We start from the raw sequence: 17,164 nt of genomic DNA, 5'->3' as shown, positions 1-17,164 counted from the left end.
GGGGAGTTAGGATACTGCGTTCCCATTCCAGTTCTGATATCTGCTGGCTGTATGACCTTGAGCAGGACATTTCTCCTTTTGGGGCCATGTGCAAATAAGGCAATTGGAATTCAGTTGATCAGATCAGACAAATAATCACTGTGCAGGGCCTGCCAGAACTGAACTCACTTGGACAACGAATATTAGAGCTAGACAGGATCTTTCGGTGATTAGTTGGACTCTGTCATTTCCCCCAGAGAAGGGAAGGGACCCATACAAGGTCACACAGTTAGAGGTAGAATTGGATTAGAACCCAAGTTTCCTGACTCTCAGTTCCGTGCTCTAGCCAGAACACCGCATTATCTCAAAAATCCTAAAGAAAGTACATTTCACCTTCCTTGCATCACATATCTCCCAGACATGTTGCTGAGTTTGGTCTCCATCCTGCTCACTCATCATAACTGCTCTGGATTAAATAGCTAAGTCCTCCTGCTCTTTGCACGCAAAATTTTGCTTCCACCAATGGCTTCTCTGAGATCTGAAACAGGCAGGCTGTGAACTAACATTCACCCAAACTGACCCTTTAGGAGCATGGAAGAAATGGAGTCTGTGTTCCCTAGGGTACTCTCACTTTGGAGTCTCAAGGAACAAAAAACTTGGAGAAGAATTTTCAGAGATCACTTCCCCAAGTGAATCTCATCTTCCAGGTTATTGAATCATGCAATGAATTTAGCAGGAAAGTCTCTCATCGGGGCAGAGAAATTCTTGGAAAGGAACTTTTGGGCCAGGAGAAAGCCTCATGGTTGGAGCACCTGGTATCTGGTCTCCACTTGGCACACAGAGAGGGCTCCGACCCAAGGCTGGCTTGTCAGTGGGTGAATGGAGCTCCCACCTTCTCCAACATTTTGAAAACAAAACAAAAACAGAAAACCTCCCCCTTCCCAAACCCCATCCAAGCCACCAGCCCCTCCAAGTCTGGAATGTGAACAAACTGAAATGAAATGAAAGTGAGGGTGCTAGATAAACCCTAAACACCATGCACATGGAAGAAATTATAATTTTTCCCTGCCTGATATCTCCTTGGACATTCTCCAAATCCCAGCTCAACTGTCATTTCCAAAGACCCAGTCAGACCAACCTGGGTTCAAATCCTGACTCCACCGTCTATTTGCTGTGTGACTTTGAACAAGCTAACTTCATTAGGCCTCAGTTTCTTTCCCTGTCAATGAGGGATCATAATAATAACTGTTTTAGAGGGTGATTGGGGGTGAGCCAATGTCACTCTTGCAAAGGTCCCAGCATAGTGCCTGGCAGGGAATAGGATTCTGTAAATGTTGAATGAGTAGCAAGGGAATGAGAGCACCCATCTCTTGAGTTCTGACCCAGCACTTTCCACTCTTCGGTCCCTGGCTTCCCCCTACCCTTTTGCCCTGAAGAGAAGCCTGAGCCAGCCTGTTCTTACCTTGCTGAGGTCCCCTAGGGCCATGACCTTGGCCAGTGGCCTCCTGCTGAGCTGCTCCTTCACCCAGACCTCAAGCTGCTTGTTCCACTTCATGGCAAACACATAAAGGGCATAGGCCAGCAGCAGCAGCAGGCTCTCCCACCAAGCAATGAGGCTATCCAGGAAGAAGAGGATGAGCATTATCAGGTCAAGGATGTAGAAGGAGACGTCACGGAACAAGGGCCACCAGGTGAGGTTGAGGATCTCCCGGGAGAAGAGGGCACAGGTGCCAATGACAAACAGGATGTTGAACACAGCAGAGCCCACGATGGTGCCGATGCCCACATTGCTGTGGGAGATGAAGACACCAATGAGGGAGGTGAAGAGCTCGGGGGCAGAGCCTCCAGCAGCCATGAACGTGGCACCTGCCACGTCCTCAGAGATCTGCAGCTTGTCTGTGATGATGCCCAAGGCTGGGACGAAGTATTCGTCACACACGACGGCCAAAGCCACGAAAACATACATCATGCCAAAGATGTGCAGGACCACCCAGCCCTGCCGCCGCTCCTCCACACTGAATAGGTCTGGGGGGTACTCTCCCTTGGGGGGAAGGTCTGGCCAGCCAGGATGCAGCGCTGAGGGACTGGGACTGGGCACCTCTGGGATCACAGCTGTTGTCAGGCTGGGGGAAGGGGCAGTGGGCACCGCTGGGGCTGGCTCTACAACCACATAGTGACGGACCTGGGTGGTTGGATTTGCCCTGACCCTGGGGGTTGCTGAGGTGCTGGATGCTGTGGAAGATTTCTTCGCCAGCCCCCAGGAGGTGGATGAGGATATTCCAGTGGTTGGTGCCCTGGTTCTGGACGAGGGATTCCTAACACTCCAGGCAGTAGTAGAGGCTTTCATTTCTGCTGGGCTGCTGCCTGTCATGGTGCTTATCGTCACTTGCCCCTCAGAGATGGCTGCAATGTGCTCCAGGACCGTTTCCTGGGGAGTCACCAGGTTGTTCTTTCCCAGTAACCCCTGGGGCCTGGTTGAGCTGTTATTGTCCACTCTTCTGGGGGTAGTCACGGTGTTCTCTTCCACCATACTCCTTGGAGAAGTCAAGATGTTTGTTTCTACGTCATTTATCAGGAAAGTTGGAGTGTTATCAATTATTTCCTTGAGAGTAGTTGGGGTGGTTTCCCCCACTATTCTCTTAGAGGGGTTTGTCTCCAATATTTTATTGGTTGCCATAGTTTCACTGTCTTTCACTGTTGTTCTGGAGGTGATCCCAGAGCTCCTTGTCATTGTCATGAGTGTGGATGGAGGATAATTGCCTACTATTCTACCAAGTGGGAATGGGGTATATTTCTTCACCTTTCCCCTGGCTTGAGTTGGGCGGTAGCTTTCCATTTCTCCCCTGGGTGTTGTTGAGGTGTAATTCTTTACTGTTGGTCTGCTTGAAGTTGGGGTGTAGTGATTCAATACTCCACTAGGTGTGGTTGTGGTGTTTTCCTTCACTCTTTCTGTACCTGCTACTGTTGGGCTATAGTTCTTCTTGGGTATTGTTGGAGTAATGTTGGATATTCTTCTGGGAGTACTGGGGGTGTTCTCCATTGTTATGCCAGGTGTTGCTTCATCCCTGCCCACTGTGGCTTGGGGCACCAGTGTCTCACCCTCCATTTCAGAGCTAGTTCTTGGAGGGTCACCGCTCACCATCATCATCTCATCGTTGGGGAGATCCCGGCTGGTCAGTTTTATAGAGTATTGGGAAGAGACTGCTGCCCATAGTGAGGAGAGGCCTCGGGGGCTCCTCAGGTGCTGGTAGGTGAAACCGATGATCAACATTCCCAATAGGAAGAGGAGGCGACTCCAATGAAGCCGCTTTGGCCGGAGTAACCGCCTTTCCTGTGCCCCCATCCTGATCAATTTCCCCATGATGGCCAATTATGCCTGGTTACAGAAGGCCTCTCATTCTGTCCATGGAAAGATGGGGGCTGTTCTGGGATTCAGGTTGGTGATCAGTGAAGATTTCTCCATGAAGTCCAGCCAGGGGGTATCCACAAACCTAGGGGAAAAAAAGAGGTTATTTGCCCCTATGAGGAGAGCTGGGATTCACCAAACTCTCATCTGGAAAAGAGTGACAATTCACGCAGAGCCTTTGTGGTGGGAGGTAGTTGTTTCTGCTGGATCAAAACAACCCCTGCCCCCTGCTCCAGGCGGCAATGCCCAATCTTGGGAAAAAGAGCATCCAGAGGTCCTCTGCCGTGTAGGCATGCCGGCAGCCCAGATTCCTGAGCTGGGTCTTGGGTGCTCCGTGGAGTCTACCCAGCCCTCCCTGGGATTCCTACCAGGCATCTGCCAGCACTCCTCAGGTCCAAACCGGAGTTGCTAGGAGCTCAGTTATCCAGAGTTGGTGCCCTGGGCCACAGATCTCACCTTATCAAAGGCAGGAGGGAAGTAAGGAGACATGATTTTAAGCTTTAGACAAAAAGAGGCAGCAATGGAAGGCAGTGCTAGGCACAGCAAGGCTCCACGTGTTTATTTTGGACTGACTTAAAATAATTCCACCATATCAACCAGAGAGGACAAAGCTTAAAAGTTAACGTCGTGGAGCTCCCCAGACAATGTGGTGTGGTGGAGGAAGATGGGGAATGGAGTCAAAGGCCTGGATTCCCAGCTGTGCTGCTTAACAGCTATGTTACCCTGAACAGGCTGAGCCTCACTGTCTCATCTGTGAAATGGGCATGATAACATATGTGTTGATTACGCAAAGATGATCACTGGAAAGACATCTGGAGAAGGGAAACTGAGGGTCAGGGTCAGAGGGAGACTTACTTTTCAGGATGTCCTAATGTTCAGTTTAACTTGAACCTTTTTATCAGGGCCAGCCCTGTGGATTAGCGGTTAAGTGCGCGCGCTCCGCTGCTGGCGGCCGGGGTTTGGACCCCGGGCGCGCACTGACGCACCGCTTCTTTGGCCATGCTGAGGCCGCGTCCCACATACAGCAACTAGAAGGATGTGCAACTATGACATACAACTATCTACTGGGGAAAAATAAATAAATAAATAAAATTATAACCTTTTTATCAGGTGCATGTTATGATATTTTAAATCTAAATTAAATTTAATTTATAGAAATATTCAATAGTAATAACAATACCAATCTATGTAAATAGTAATAACAATACCTGTGTCATGGGAATGCTGGAAAAGTAAAAACAGATAAGGTCTGTGAAAAGCATTGTACAGAATCAAGTGCTACATAACAGTTAATTTTACATAAGGACACAGGAAGGAAGGACATGAAAGGCCCTCAAAGAATCCTCAATTTATAAAAAAGGAGACTGAGGCCCAACCCAGGTAAATATTTATTAAATCTCTAATCAATGTCCACAGATTATTATAAAACAATAACTAGAAATGATCGGTTTTGCATATGAAGTAATATATTAGAAGTAAGCTCAATAACCCATAGAATCTTAGGTTGTTAAAGGTAGAAGGAATTACAAACACTGTTTAATGCAGCTCCCCATTTGAAACATGAAGAAACTGAGGTCCAGAGAGAAATGACTTGCTCAATGTCACAGCTAGTGAGTATCAGTGCAGATGAGGCCTCTAACGCCCTAGTCTTTCCAGTATACCACACTAATTAGAGATGCAAATGAAATTGTCTTAAAAAGCAAAAAAGGGACAAGCAAAAGGAGAAGTATGGAATAAATGAATTTCCTTCTTTGTCCTTGATTCCCATAATTGTCTTTCTACCATCTACCTGCAGCTGCCCTGTCCCTTGCCACAAACTCAACATTTTGAATCTCCTAAAGAAACTTCAGAGGGTCTCTCTCTTTCTGCAGTGCCTGTGTTATGCAAGAGCTGGCAGCCCAGCTGACCCCTCTTACCTAATCACATCATTTACCTTCAAACCTGGGCATCTGGGTGTCTTCTCAGCTCTGGAAACTTGTCAGAATCCAGGGTCTTGAACAGTGGGTCTGAAGCTGGACAGCAGAGAACACCCCATTCTCCTGCCCCCAGCTCCCCTATGGAATCCTAATTCAAGGCAGGGTCAGGTGTGAAGGGCATGTCAGGGGAAGAATATCCAATCCCTGCTAATACCCACCTCTAAGAAGCTTATTAGGGCATTGTACAAGTTCTGGGTCCCAGTGCCTCTGCCAGAGCCTGAGAGGGTACACCTTCCACCAGGGACACAGATGGGTTCTCTGTGCCCCCTGCAGTCAAGGGGGGAAACTGGGGGAACTTCTCAAACTTGTTTCTAAGCTCAGGGAATGGGAGGTGGTCCAGGGTTTCCACACTTAGGGAGAGGGAAGATTTAGAAAGATTCAGAAGGCGTTCCGTAGGAACCAAGAGAAAGTGCCTGGGGCTTAAAAGATCAGAGGACCTCAGTTAGCACCAGGCTCTGTTTGCTACTGTGTGATTCTAAATGTAATTTAAATGTAAATGTGGAGATAATAATGCCCCTCCTACCTATTGTAGGATGGATGTGAGAATCAAAATTAAAAATGAGGAATATCTGCTCAATTTTGCTGTGAACCTAAAACTGCTCTAAGAAATAAAGTCTACTTAAAAAAATGAAGGAATGTGGGGAAAATACAAACTTTAAAGCATTTCACACATGAGAAATATTTATTAGGTCTAAGGGAAATCCTTGAGGGAGAGGGCACTGACAGATCTCTCCAGCGCAGGCTGGGACATCCCAAGATCCCGGAGGAGTTGTGCCTCCAGCACACGACCGGAGCTGATGGAAGTGGGAGTGGAGCGAGGCAATGGGGGTCTCATGATCCCACCCATGGACCTGGAAACCATCGCAATCATTCAGGTAACACTGCCTGATACTTACTGATTGCTCCTTTCTTCCCTCCCTGTTGCCCACAAGGTACAGGGATAGCATGCTGCTTTGATTACTTTCATCTGAAATAGCAGGGAATACCTCACAGCCTCACCCCTGCCCTACTCCACCCTGAGTGGCCTGTAACAGTAAGAAGGTACCCAGCTCCCTCTGCTGAAGCACACAGCGGTGCCCACCCCGAAGCACTATCTTCATCTCTGGGTGTCCTGGGGTCACTCTGGATGTTAGAAGCCTGGGTAGAGGGGCTCCCCTCTGCTAGTTGCCACATCCTTGCCTTTAGACTGCTGCAGGCAGAACCAGATCTAGTTACTTCCCTTCTCACACCAACTATCTAACACAGTCTCAATCTGTGGAAAGGATGGAAAGACGGAAAAAGGAACCCAATTCATGAGGTGGAATTATGAGTGATCTTTTTTTTTCTAGAATAATTCCTCTATGTTTACAATGTTATTTGTGCAATATAGAAAATTCAGGGGAGAAGCAAATCCCAGAAAAAGAGATTCCTTTCTCTCATATACTCGTAACTGTTGCCAAGGAGTTCTTTCCAGTGTCTAACCTAAATCTCAACTGCTGGGGGTGAAACTCGTTCCTTCTGTCTTGTTCTCATGGGGTTGTGGCACATTTTGAAATTCAACAGGCCGCAGAAAACTTTCTGCTTAACCAAGAGTGGAAGCATCGTCTGTACCAGCAGTGTGAGTTTGGGCAAGTTATTTAACTTCTCAGTGGCTGTAAACCTCTTGTCCTGTAAAATGAGGGTGATAATGACACTATCTGCTTGGTCGGCTTGTTGTGAGGATTAAGTAAATTAATATGTAAAACATTAACAATGCCTGGTGCTGTTATTGTTATTGTTATTATTATTATCCTGCTTTTGGAGATCATAGTCAGACTCTGTTGGGGGGCAGCAAGTCCCCATACATTCCATTGTGACAATGCTCTACTGTGTATTTATTAGTGTGATCACTTGATTAATGTGTACATCCCTTACTAGCAGATGAGCTTCCAGAGGACAGGTAACTTGCCTGTTTTATTCACACTGAATCCCCAGAGCCCAGTACAGTGTCTGGCACCCAATAAACATATTTGTTGATGGACTGAAAAAGTATGTCCCAGTGAGGAGATGCTTAGAGATGGGCCACCTGAGCTACACATGGGCGGTAAGGGAGTGGGGCGCCCACTCACAGAGTCTCATGGCCTTTCAGAGAGCAAACTGCCAGAGAAAGACCAGCGCCACCGAGGGGAAGTTGATCTGCTTTGTTCTACAAGGTTGTCTCGTATTATACTCTCCCTGGAACAGGGTGGCAGGGCAGGTGAGGCAGATCTGGCTCGGACCCTCACAATAATATCAGGGGCTGAGGAAGGCAGGGCTTAGAGGCTGGGCAGGACAGCCAGGAGGCCTTTCCTTCCACTCCGCAGCTCAAGGCCTTTCCCACAGTTCCCACAGACTTTTCGCGAGACAGAGGGTTTGTGGCTGAGGCTGGTTTATTTCTGGGCCTACATCAGGAGTTGATATTGACCCTACGGTTGCACAGTGGAAAGCAGACAAGATTTGGCAGGAGTTGTGAAATCAAATGCCTTCAGGGCCTGTCTAGGTAAAATTAAGTTAAATCAGCTCTATTCAAAGTCGGTGGAGAGTAATGAGGGCTGTGTCTGGACTGAGAATGAATGACCCATCAATAGCCATTCCAATGTAAAACAATTTAAAAATATTAGAGGGCAAACAAAATGGGGCTGAATTCGACCTACAGGCACTTCTTTGCAACATCTAATAAAGTAACGCACCTGACCAGGAGCAAGACTCCTACCGTCTCATCCTCAGGTTCCTCATTTACAAAACCAGGAAAGAAGAGCTTCCTCATGGGGTTGCTGTAAGAAGTACAGTGAGAACCTGTGGAAAAGAATTAGTATCTGTCAGACACTGAACTGCCCAAGGTCACAGCCTAAGACCTTTTGTTGATATTATATTATTTACAGGATTAAAAAATGGCTATACAGTTGTCACTGGTGGGAATGAGCAAAATAAATCCCAGAACATTCCAGGACACTTCATCTCTCCAAGCCAGTGGCTGGAGCCATATCTGAGGCAGGGAGCTGCAGAGGGTGAGGCTTCAGGATGATAGTAGTTCACAGACAGGGTTTTGGCCTCACAGTCAGGTACCCATCCCAAGGGGCCTGGGGTCTAGAGGAGAAGTCAGACAGGCGCTAGCAGAGGACTTTAGTGTGGCCTCGCAGGAATTCACACAGCACCAGTACAATTAACAACTCCCACCTAAGTAAGTAAGAAACAGCCCACAAAGTAAAACTCAACCAGGTCAAATCTGATTTTACAAAGGAATACCAAGTGAAGCAACAGTGAGATTTTTTTTTTTTTTTTTTGCTTATCAGTTCACAAAGACTAAAAAATATAATATCCAGTGCTGGCGAAGATACAAGTGAGAGAGTATAAGTCTGGTACAACAGCACAAGTGACCTTGTTAAACTGTAAGTCAGATCATGTCCCTTCTGTACACCAAACTTTCCAGTAGCTTCCCACCTCAGTCAGAGGAAAAGCCCCTAAAACGGTCTACAAGGCCCATTTCAACATTGCTGGTAAGAGCAAAAACTGAAATCTATCTAAATGTCAATGGAAAACTGGTTACATAAACAATGTCACATCTTTCCAGTAGTCAATTACAGTTCAAAGGAATGAAGACGATGCCCAAGATAGATTAATAAATTAATCTATAATAATAAAATAATAATAAATAATAATAATAATAAAAGCAAGATGCAAAACAGTATACATAACATTATGCATTTAGTTAAAAATATTATATGTCTAATACTATTTATATGTGTGTGCATATGCATATATTCATATAGAAATACTCACACATGTACACACAAATACATAGAGACAATTTTGTAAAGACTATGTAAGAATGGCTGTACTTTTGTCACCAGTAGATACAGAATGAACAAAACCAATCAAACAAAAAAATCCCTGGTACATCATCTCTCAGGGCTAGTGTTTGGAACCATACTTGAGGCAAGGAGATGCAAAAGGTTATTTCTGGGAAGGGAAACATGTACTTTTCACTTTATATATTTTGAAACTGTTTAAATTTTATCCCATAGAAATGAATTACTTTCACCATTCTTTTAAAAAAACTAGTTTTGTTTTGCTTTATCTGCTTTTTCGTTAAAAGATGCTACCAAAATTTTAAGAGGGTGAGGAGCGAGCCAGGAAAGGCAGATGCAAGCCCAGATCATGAATGGCCTTTAAAAATTTAGAGTTTAGGGGCCAGTCTGGTGGCCTAGTGGTTAAGTTTGGTGCGCTCCACTCTGGTGGCCTGGGTTCAGTTCCCGGGCACAGACCTACATCACTTGTCAGCAGCCATGCTGTGGCAGGGACCCACATACAAAATAGAGGAAGATTGGCAACAGATGTTAGCTCAGGGCCACTCTTCCTCAGCAAAAAAAAAAAAAAAAAAAGAAAATTTAGAGTTTATAACAATTTTCAAAGGAGAGGGGGTCTTGAATAAAGAAGTTCAGTTCTACTTTCTTAGACAAATATAGCATCTATCAAATTTTCTCTGCTTTCCTCTTTGACTTTTTTCCTAATAACCTCTCCTCTTTCTCTCCTTTTTTCCACAAATGTATATCCAGTATCACATGCCAGACCCTGGGGATCCAGAGGCAGATAAAGCTCACCCCTATTTACAGAGCAGAGATGAAATTAATTAGAATTGGAATTATATAAAATGTTTTCTATGTTCAGTGAATCTTTTCATTATTTTAGAGTAAAGAAGCTTTATGGTTTTCTCAAATGCTGTGGAAAAGACTGAAGGAGGATTGAGAGCAATTAAAAGACAGGGGTCACAGTATCTTCATCAAATATATTGCAAGGGGAAAAAGACATGGAGGAAGAAACCTATAGAGTAAAAGAATATTCAGAGATATATCGACAGATTGCAATGTCTAGATCTTACTTGGATCCTGATTCAAACCAACAAAGTGTAAAAAAGTAAAATTTATAATATTTATGAGACAACTGGATATTTGAAAGCTGACTGGGTATTTGATGATATTAGGGATTTATTGTTAATCATTTTAAATTTGATAATGGTATTGTAATTATCATTTTTTAAGTCCCTTTCTGTCAAGAGGATGAGAAGACAAGCCACAGACTGGGAGAAAATATTTGCAAAACACATATCTGACAAAGGACTGTTATCTAAAATATGCAAACAACACTTAAAACTAAATAAGAAAATGAACAACCTGATTAAAAATGGGCAAAAGACTTGAACAGACACTTCACCAAAGAAGATACACAGATGGCAAGTAAGCATATGAGAAGATGTTCAACATCATATGTCATTAGGGAATTGCAAATTAAAACAACAATGAGATACTACTCTACGCCTATTAGAATGGCCAAAATCCAGAACACTGACAACACCAAATGCTGGTGAGGATGTAGAGCAGCAGGAATTCTCATTCATTGCTGTTGGGAATGCAAAATGCTGCAGCCACTTCAAAAGATATTTGGCAGTCTCTTACAAAACTAATCATACTCTTACTATATGATCTTTCTTTGATATTTATTCAAATGAACTGAAAATGTATGTCCACACAAAAACCTGCACAATGATGTTTATAGCAGCCATATTCATAATTGCCAAAAGTTGGAAACAATCAAGATGTCCTTCAGTAAACTGTGGTACATCTAGACAGTGGAATATTGTTCTTTACTAAAAAGAAATGAGCTATCAAGCCATGAACAGACATGGAGGAATCTTAAATGCATATCACTGAATAAAAGAAGCCAATCTGAAAAAGCTACACTGTATGATTTCAACTATATGACGTTCTGGAAAGCAAAACTATGGAGACAATAAAAAGATTAGTTGTTGCCAGGAGTCAGGGAAGAGGGAGGGATAAAAAGGCAGAGCACAGATTTTTAGAGCAGTGAAACTATTCTGTATGATACTACAGTGGTGGATACATGTTATTATATATTTGTCAAAACCTATGGAATGTACAGCACCAAGAGTGAACCCTAAGGTAAACTATGGACTTTGGGTGATAATGATGTATCAATGTAGGTTCATGGATTGTAACAAATGTATCACTTTGGTGCCCGATGTTGATAGTGGGGAAGGCTGTGTGTGTGTGTGTGTGTGTGTGTGTGTGTGTGTCTGTGTGCGTGTACAGAGTATATGGGAACTCTGTACTTTCCACTCCATTTTGCTGTGAACCTAAAATTGCTCTAAAAATAAAGTTTATTAATTAAAAAAAACTCCTGCTCTTTTAGAGATACATACTGAAATATTTATGGACAAAATGTTATGCTATCTGGGATTGGCATCAAGATAACGTGTTGGAGGCAAGTGGGTAGGGGAATAAATGAAACAAGATTGAGAATTGAGTTGACAGGAGAAGCTGAGTGAAGGGCACATGGGGCTTTATTATGCTATTTCCCCTATCTTTGTTTATGTTTGAAAATTTCCAATAATAAAATTTTTTTAAGAAGAGAGAAGGGTCACATCTACGATTTCTTTGGACTTCCACTTTGGCGAAAATAGCAGAACGGGGTTAGGTGATGGGGAAAAGGGGATAGCCTGGAGCTTGGAAGTATTATTTGGGAGTGGACGAGAGGAGGCAAGAAGGAAGACACAGGGCAAAGAACAGCACAAGAGAGTGAGAAGGGAGGGAAGAACAGAAAAGGGATGTGAGCTCACCGATTCCCCCCTTTCCCCTTTTCTTCACTTGTTTACTCCCTACTCTTCATCTCTGTAGATGAAAAATCATCTTGGGAACTTAACAATGAAGATTCCCAGGTACCAACCCATGAAACTCCAATTCAGTCAGCATGGCCTAAGGAATCTAGATTTTCAACACATGCCCTAGAATTGGAATATCTGAACTTCCCTCTGAGCCCCAGTACCTGACCCCTGTGAGTGGCTTAGTATTTCTGTCACTAACCTTTATTCTGCCAGACTAGAGACCTAACCACTCAGCTTTTCAAAGCCTCTGTGATAGCGGTCCACGGTTTCAAAGCAGGTAAAAATAAAGGGGATAATAGGTTATGCAAAGGAAGTTGTTTAGTGATTTCCTCTAACGTGTATGTGGAAACATACAATGCTGAGGGTCTCTTGAGTGGGAAAAAGAAATTCATTAGCCAGCTATAACCTGAATCTCCTTTAAGACCTTCTAACTCTTGGTGCTGATGTTCTCCGATTTTACATTCACTGAGCAACCGTCTGATTTTTAATGGGATTCTACTAAGAATGAACAAAAACAAAAGCACTTACCAGTTACCCTAAGTGATGTAGTCCTCTTGGTAGTTCTATCTTTTATCCTCAATTTTAATAAATTGCCCTTTTGCTTCCCCAGTTTCCTGAAAGCCTGTATTCAGAAGAAGTAGGTCACCAAGATCTGATCACCCATCAGCAAACTAATAGACTTAAGCTTTAGGACTGGGTAAGGTGAAGAATCAGTCCATGGAGCTGAGCTGGAACTACCAGGGTAACAGTGACCCTACGGCTGAGTCATCACCAATTAGGGGTAGCTAGACAACTCCCGGGCCCACACATTCTTGGCCACATCCCTCCCCCTAGAGGAAGAACGAGAAATTATGACTAAGTGATCAAGATGCAGCCTTACTTATCTAGATCCCAGTGCCTGCTCAAGCATAACAAGGTCTTGAGACGGTGAGACTAGCCCAGCTGAAGAAAGAAGTTCTGAAGAAAACGGGCAGTCTGCAGGCCCCTGGGCCCTGACGCTGGCAGGGACATTCCCAGGGGCTGACCTGCCTTCCTCTGCCGCCTCCCATGTAAGGAGACAGGAAAGAACCACAAGCACCCGGAGCCTGCGCCGTCCCACAGAACAAGCCGTGAAAAGTCAGACAGGCTCCTTGACCCACCCCTACCTCACCCCGTCCCAACTCAAAGAAGAAGAGGCAAAGGCCGAAGGCCTTCTCCAGGCCTTTCTGTTGCCACTTGTAACCCATGTGGTAGAACACGGTTCTTTGAACCACAATTACCCAGGGCCTTGTGGCATCCATTCCAGTCTACCTCTAGCTGGCATTTCCCGGCTCCCTACATGGTGAGAAAGTCACTTCTTGCCCCCTCAAGGACCTCGCTGAGGCACAGGCTGCTGCGTGGATAGCAGGTGGCCAGAGCTGAAACAGGCGGGGGCCCACGACGCCTCCCAGGAAAGCCCGAGTGCCAACCCTCAGCAGGGAGTGCACCTTGGCCAGGGTGGGAGAACTAACTGCACCTTCCCTCAGAGGGCGGCTGGTGGGATCGAGTGAGCATCCGGGCTGAGGAGACCCCGAGGACAAGTCCTGACGTGCAAATTGGCTCAGGTCCGCTAAGAAAAATACACAGCGTCCTTGGTATGAGCACTCCTCAGGCAGGAATTATAGTTTCAAAAGCGTATGAAGAGGATTCTGTCAGCTGGTTCAGAGGCTATGAGCGAGCGGTCTGAAGGGTGGCGGGGAAGAGGGCAATTATCAGCGAGGGTTGGGCCGGAGCACCAACGGGCGCAGGCGAGCGAGGAGACAGAAGTGTGAGGGCTCCCGGAGTCACCCGCACGCGGCGGAGGCGGGCAGGGGGCCAGAGGGAAATGGGGGAAGAGCCCGAGTATGGAGAGGGAAGGAAGGAGCGCAGGGGCGGACACCGCCGGGGCTCAGCGAAGTTGGGGACTTGTGTGGAGAGGGACGTCGCGGATACAGACAGCACTGTGGAGAAGAGCTGAGAAAGGCGCGCCCTCTAGCGTCCCCGCCGAGCCAGAGCCCCGCCCCCGCCCCGCGCGCAGTCTCGGCGCCGGCTGCCCTGGTTTCGCGCGGCCCTGTAGTTCCGGCCGTGGCGCGCGGCCGGAAAGTTTATGTGGACGGACTGTGCCAGCGATGGGCGCGGGGTGAGTGGAGAAAGCCCGGGGCTCTCGACTGCATTCCGTTGCTTGTTGGAGCTGCAGGAGAAGGGGTCAGGGGTGTGGAACAACGCACGGCCAGTGCCCGGCCTTCCCGCCGCCCCGGCGGTCGCCCCGCGCCGTCTCCGCGGCGCCAGTTCCGGAGCCCCGCTCCCGGCCTCCTCTCGCTCTGGGGCTCCGGGTCTCCGGCTCTGCGTAAACACCGGGATTCGGCCCCCCGCCCAGGCCTCCCCGCCCCTTCTTCACATAAGAGACTGCCAGATCTCAGTTTTTTTTGACTGATTTTAAGGTAAAAATGCACCCCCAGTTGCAATCCAAATGCCGGAGTTCTGTATTTCCAGGCTGGCGGTTTAGAGCTGAAGTTGTATCTGTGACCTCGCGGGGACTCAGGAGGGCAGGGGAAGTCAGGCTGACAGGGGAGCCTCAGGGTGGGTGAGGACCCTAACGTGAGTGGGCGGGCCCCGAGACGTTCGAGTGGAGTCACGCTTTGAGAGCCAAACTGCTGAGAATCGGTTCTTTGAATGAGCTAATTGTCGCCTTCAGGGAAGAATTGTAAATGTGTGCTGATGGAGACTTGGCATTAAGGCCAAATCAGGTGGCCAGGGTGTAGTCTCAGGAGTAGATTGTTCTTGAGAAAGAGGACCCCTAGTTGTCTTAAGCACAGTATTTCAGCAGTACGTATGGGAAAGGTGTGGGGGACTTGAGAAATAGATCGTGTTCTCACAAAATTGCTGGACTGTAATGGGCAGGGATTTTTTTTTTTTTTTTTTAGGCCCAGACTGCTTGAGTGAACCATCCTTCAGGAATATTCAGTTCTCTCTCTCTTCTCTGCTTACAACCGGAGTACTAAATTGGTTTCCCATGACTTTGCCACTGTTGAGGCGTGTTTGGGGGTGGACACAAATGCATCAGTCAGGAGAAAGAGCCAGCTCTAGAGGTGTCTGCAGAGAAGGCAAGACTGCCAGCTGTGGTCACCTATTCCAGTGTTAGAGGAGATTTCATGGGCCAGAAGTGCTTTCTTATGCCTGACCTCAGTCTATGTATCCTATTTCCCATTCTTCTAAGAGGTGGGGGCAGTACTCCTCAGGATCCCCAACTCTCAATAACATGAAGTCCTCTCTTCGTGAATGGGCCTACCATGGGAGCTGGAGAAACTTGACATGTGGGCAGAGGCCTGAGTCCCTGGTATCTCTGCTTGAATGAGGAGGAGAGGAGGAAATGTGTTTCTGGTGTCCAGAGTTAAAATTCATCATGTATTTTGCCAAATAATTAATGTTATATCTGGTGATTAGGGGTAGTTCATCATCAAATATTTTGTCAAGCATGTACTGTGTGCTAGTTACTTTGATAGGTTCTGAGGAGACGTTGGTGAGCAAAATCTGACATGGTCTCTGCCCTTCGTGAGTTTATGGTCCAGTGAAGTGTAGTTGAACCAATATTGTACAGGACCTCACTTTTTGAACAACATGCTGAGACTCAGAAGGAAAATAAAAAAGACTGAGTAGATGAAATAGTTGATACACCAAAGTTCATGCATTTGATACTGCAAGAAACACACAGGCTCTCAGTGCCTGTTAACTTTGACTTTGGACACAGTTTTAACAAGCTTGATTACCTGGCTTTCCAGCCGGTAGTAGCCAAAAAGCAACACGTTAGAAAGAGGGAGGATGATTACAGAGGGTTACTGAGAAAAGTGGAATGCAAGCTGATGGTCTAAAAATTAATTTTAAAGATGAGGCATCAAAACAGAGCACAACAGCCTGGATCCCTTGAATACAAAGCATTGTTTCTGTGTGTATTCTGTACGATACTTGTTCTATGGGACCTTAACAGTAATTATGTGGGGAAGGGTTAAATGGGAAATACAAGGTTAGCAAATTAAGCTGGATTTTTTGCTATAGAACTTCTCAGCATCTTTAATCCGTCCTGAACTCATTTTTCTTGGAGCATCCCTCCAGGACACACTTGAGGAAGTGCTGGTATAAAGTAAAACATCAGGGTAGCAATGAGCTGGGCAGTATTGGTGTTATAGAGCGGTGATGCCAACTCATCATAAAAGAGCAAATTATGTTTAGCTCACCATGTTTAATGAGGCAGAAAAGAGGGATACACATTTTAATTTCTTCTATCAAAATGGTTAAACGTTTTGGAATTCTAAGGAGTCTGGAAAAGTAATTTATATCTCTGTTTAATCTTTACTGATGTTGGATTACATGAGGCATTACTGTATTTGAAATGTATCTCAGGCCATTATGTGATAAAAAGGCTTTTCATACTTGACTTGAGTCCCCAACACCCGTTTATAACATCGTTCCCATGAACCAATATGGTCTTAGTTCCCAAGAGCCTGTTTACAAATGGAATTTTAGAATATCACACATTTGCAGTTGGACACTGTACTAAAATGAGCAGTCTAGCCACTAAGTGTTTTTGAAGGAAGTTCTAGAAAAGAAATTGGTGAACATTAAATTTCTAAGCTGTTTAAGTCCATCCAGAGTCTTCCCTAATTCTACAAATGCAATATGATTTTTATGAAGTCGTAATCAGTGTATACGTACAATCCTGTGACCTGCTTTTCTCAGTTACTAATACATTATATGAATATTTCTGCTATCTACATATGTGTCATTTATTTATAGCTATATGATATTTCATGTGTCAATAGACTATAGTTTGCTAATAATAGAGTAGCAGCAAGCTGTGTCCCCATGAGCAGGTCTGTATATCTGTGAACTTGGATCTTTATTTTTGAGCACAAAAATGTTTTCTTCATCCTAATTCTCAATCCATAATTTTAAAGAACTCTTTGTTTTCTCCATTTCTTATACGTTTTGACTTTTATACACAATTTCATGAGACAATGCCGGCTGTTATGCATATTCTTTAATTTTGTTCTTTTCCTTCGCAGTTAGAGCGCTGTTGCCTGATTTATGTACAATGAGTACTACTGAGGCTAGCAGTTTATTGCTTTTGACATG

General features: G+C 45.3%; 2 protein-coding genes across 6 annotated transcripts in view; one reads left to right on the top strand and one right to left on the bottom strand.

The window, feature by feature from the left end:
- Positions 1-12,727, bottom strand: part of SLC24A1 (solute carrier family 24 member 1) — a 36,434-nt gene extending 23,707 nt beyond the window's left edge. For 3 of the 4 annotated variants that reach the window (XM_058541877.1, XM_058541873.1, XM_058541876.1), the window contains exons 1-3: positions 12,566-12,727; positions 8,049-8,154; positions 1,442-3,470 (exon numbers count right to left, since the gene is read on the bottom strand). In XM_058541877.1, the coding sequence (XP_058397860.1) occupies positions 1,442-3,340 (1,899 nt within the window). In that variant the 5' untranslated portion in view covers positions 3,341-3,470; positions 8,049-8,154; positions 12,566-12,727. The remainder of the gene's footprint in view (positions 1-1,441; positions 3,471-8,048; positions 8,155-12,565) is intronic. The other variant, XM_058541874.1, reaches the window with a different exon arrangement.
- Positions 12,728-14,116: 1,389 nt separating this feature from the next.
- INTS14 (integrator complex subunit 14) overlaps positions 14,117-17,164 on the top strand; it is a 33,151-nt gene continuing 30,103 nt past the window's right edge. Inside the window, exon 1 of one of the 2 annotated variants that reach the window (XM_058541866.1) lies at positions 14,117-14,174. The gene's annotated coding sequence lies outside the window, so the exon portion shown is untranslated. Of the gene's footprint in view, positions 14,476-17,164 lie in introns of both variants that reach the window. The other variant, XM_058541865.1, reaches the window with a different exon arrangement.

This window comes from Diceros bicornis, chromosome 5 (assembly GCF_020826845.1).
Source record: "Diceros bicornis minor isolate mBicDic1 chromosome 5, mDicBic1.mat.cur, whole genome shotgun sequence".
Lineage (NCBI taxonomy): Eukaryota > Metazoa > Chordata > Mammalia > Perissodactyla > Rhinocerotidae > Diceros > Diceros bicornis.
This window is presented reverse-complemented; position numbering and strand designations above follow the sequence as displayed.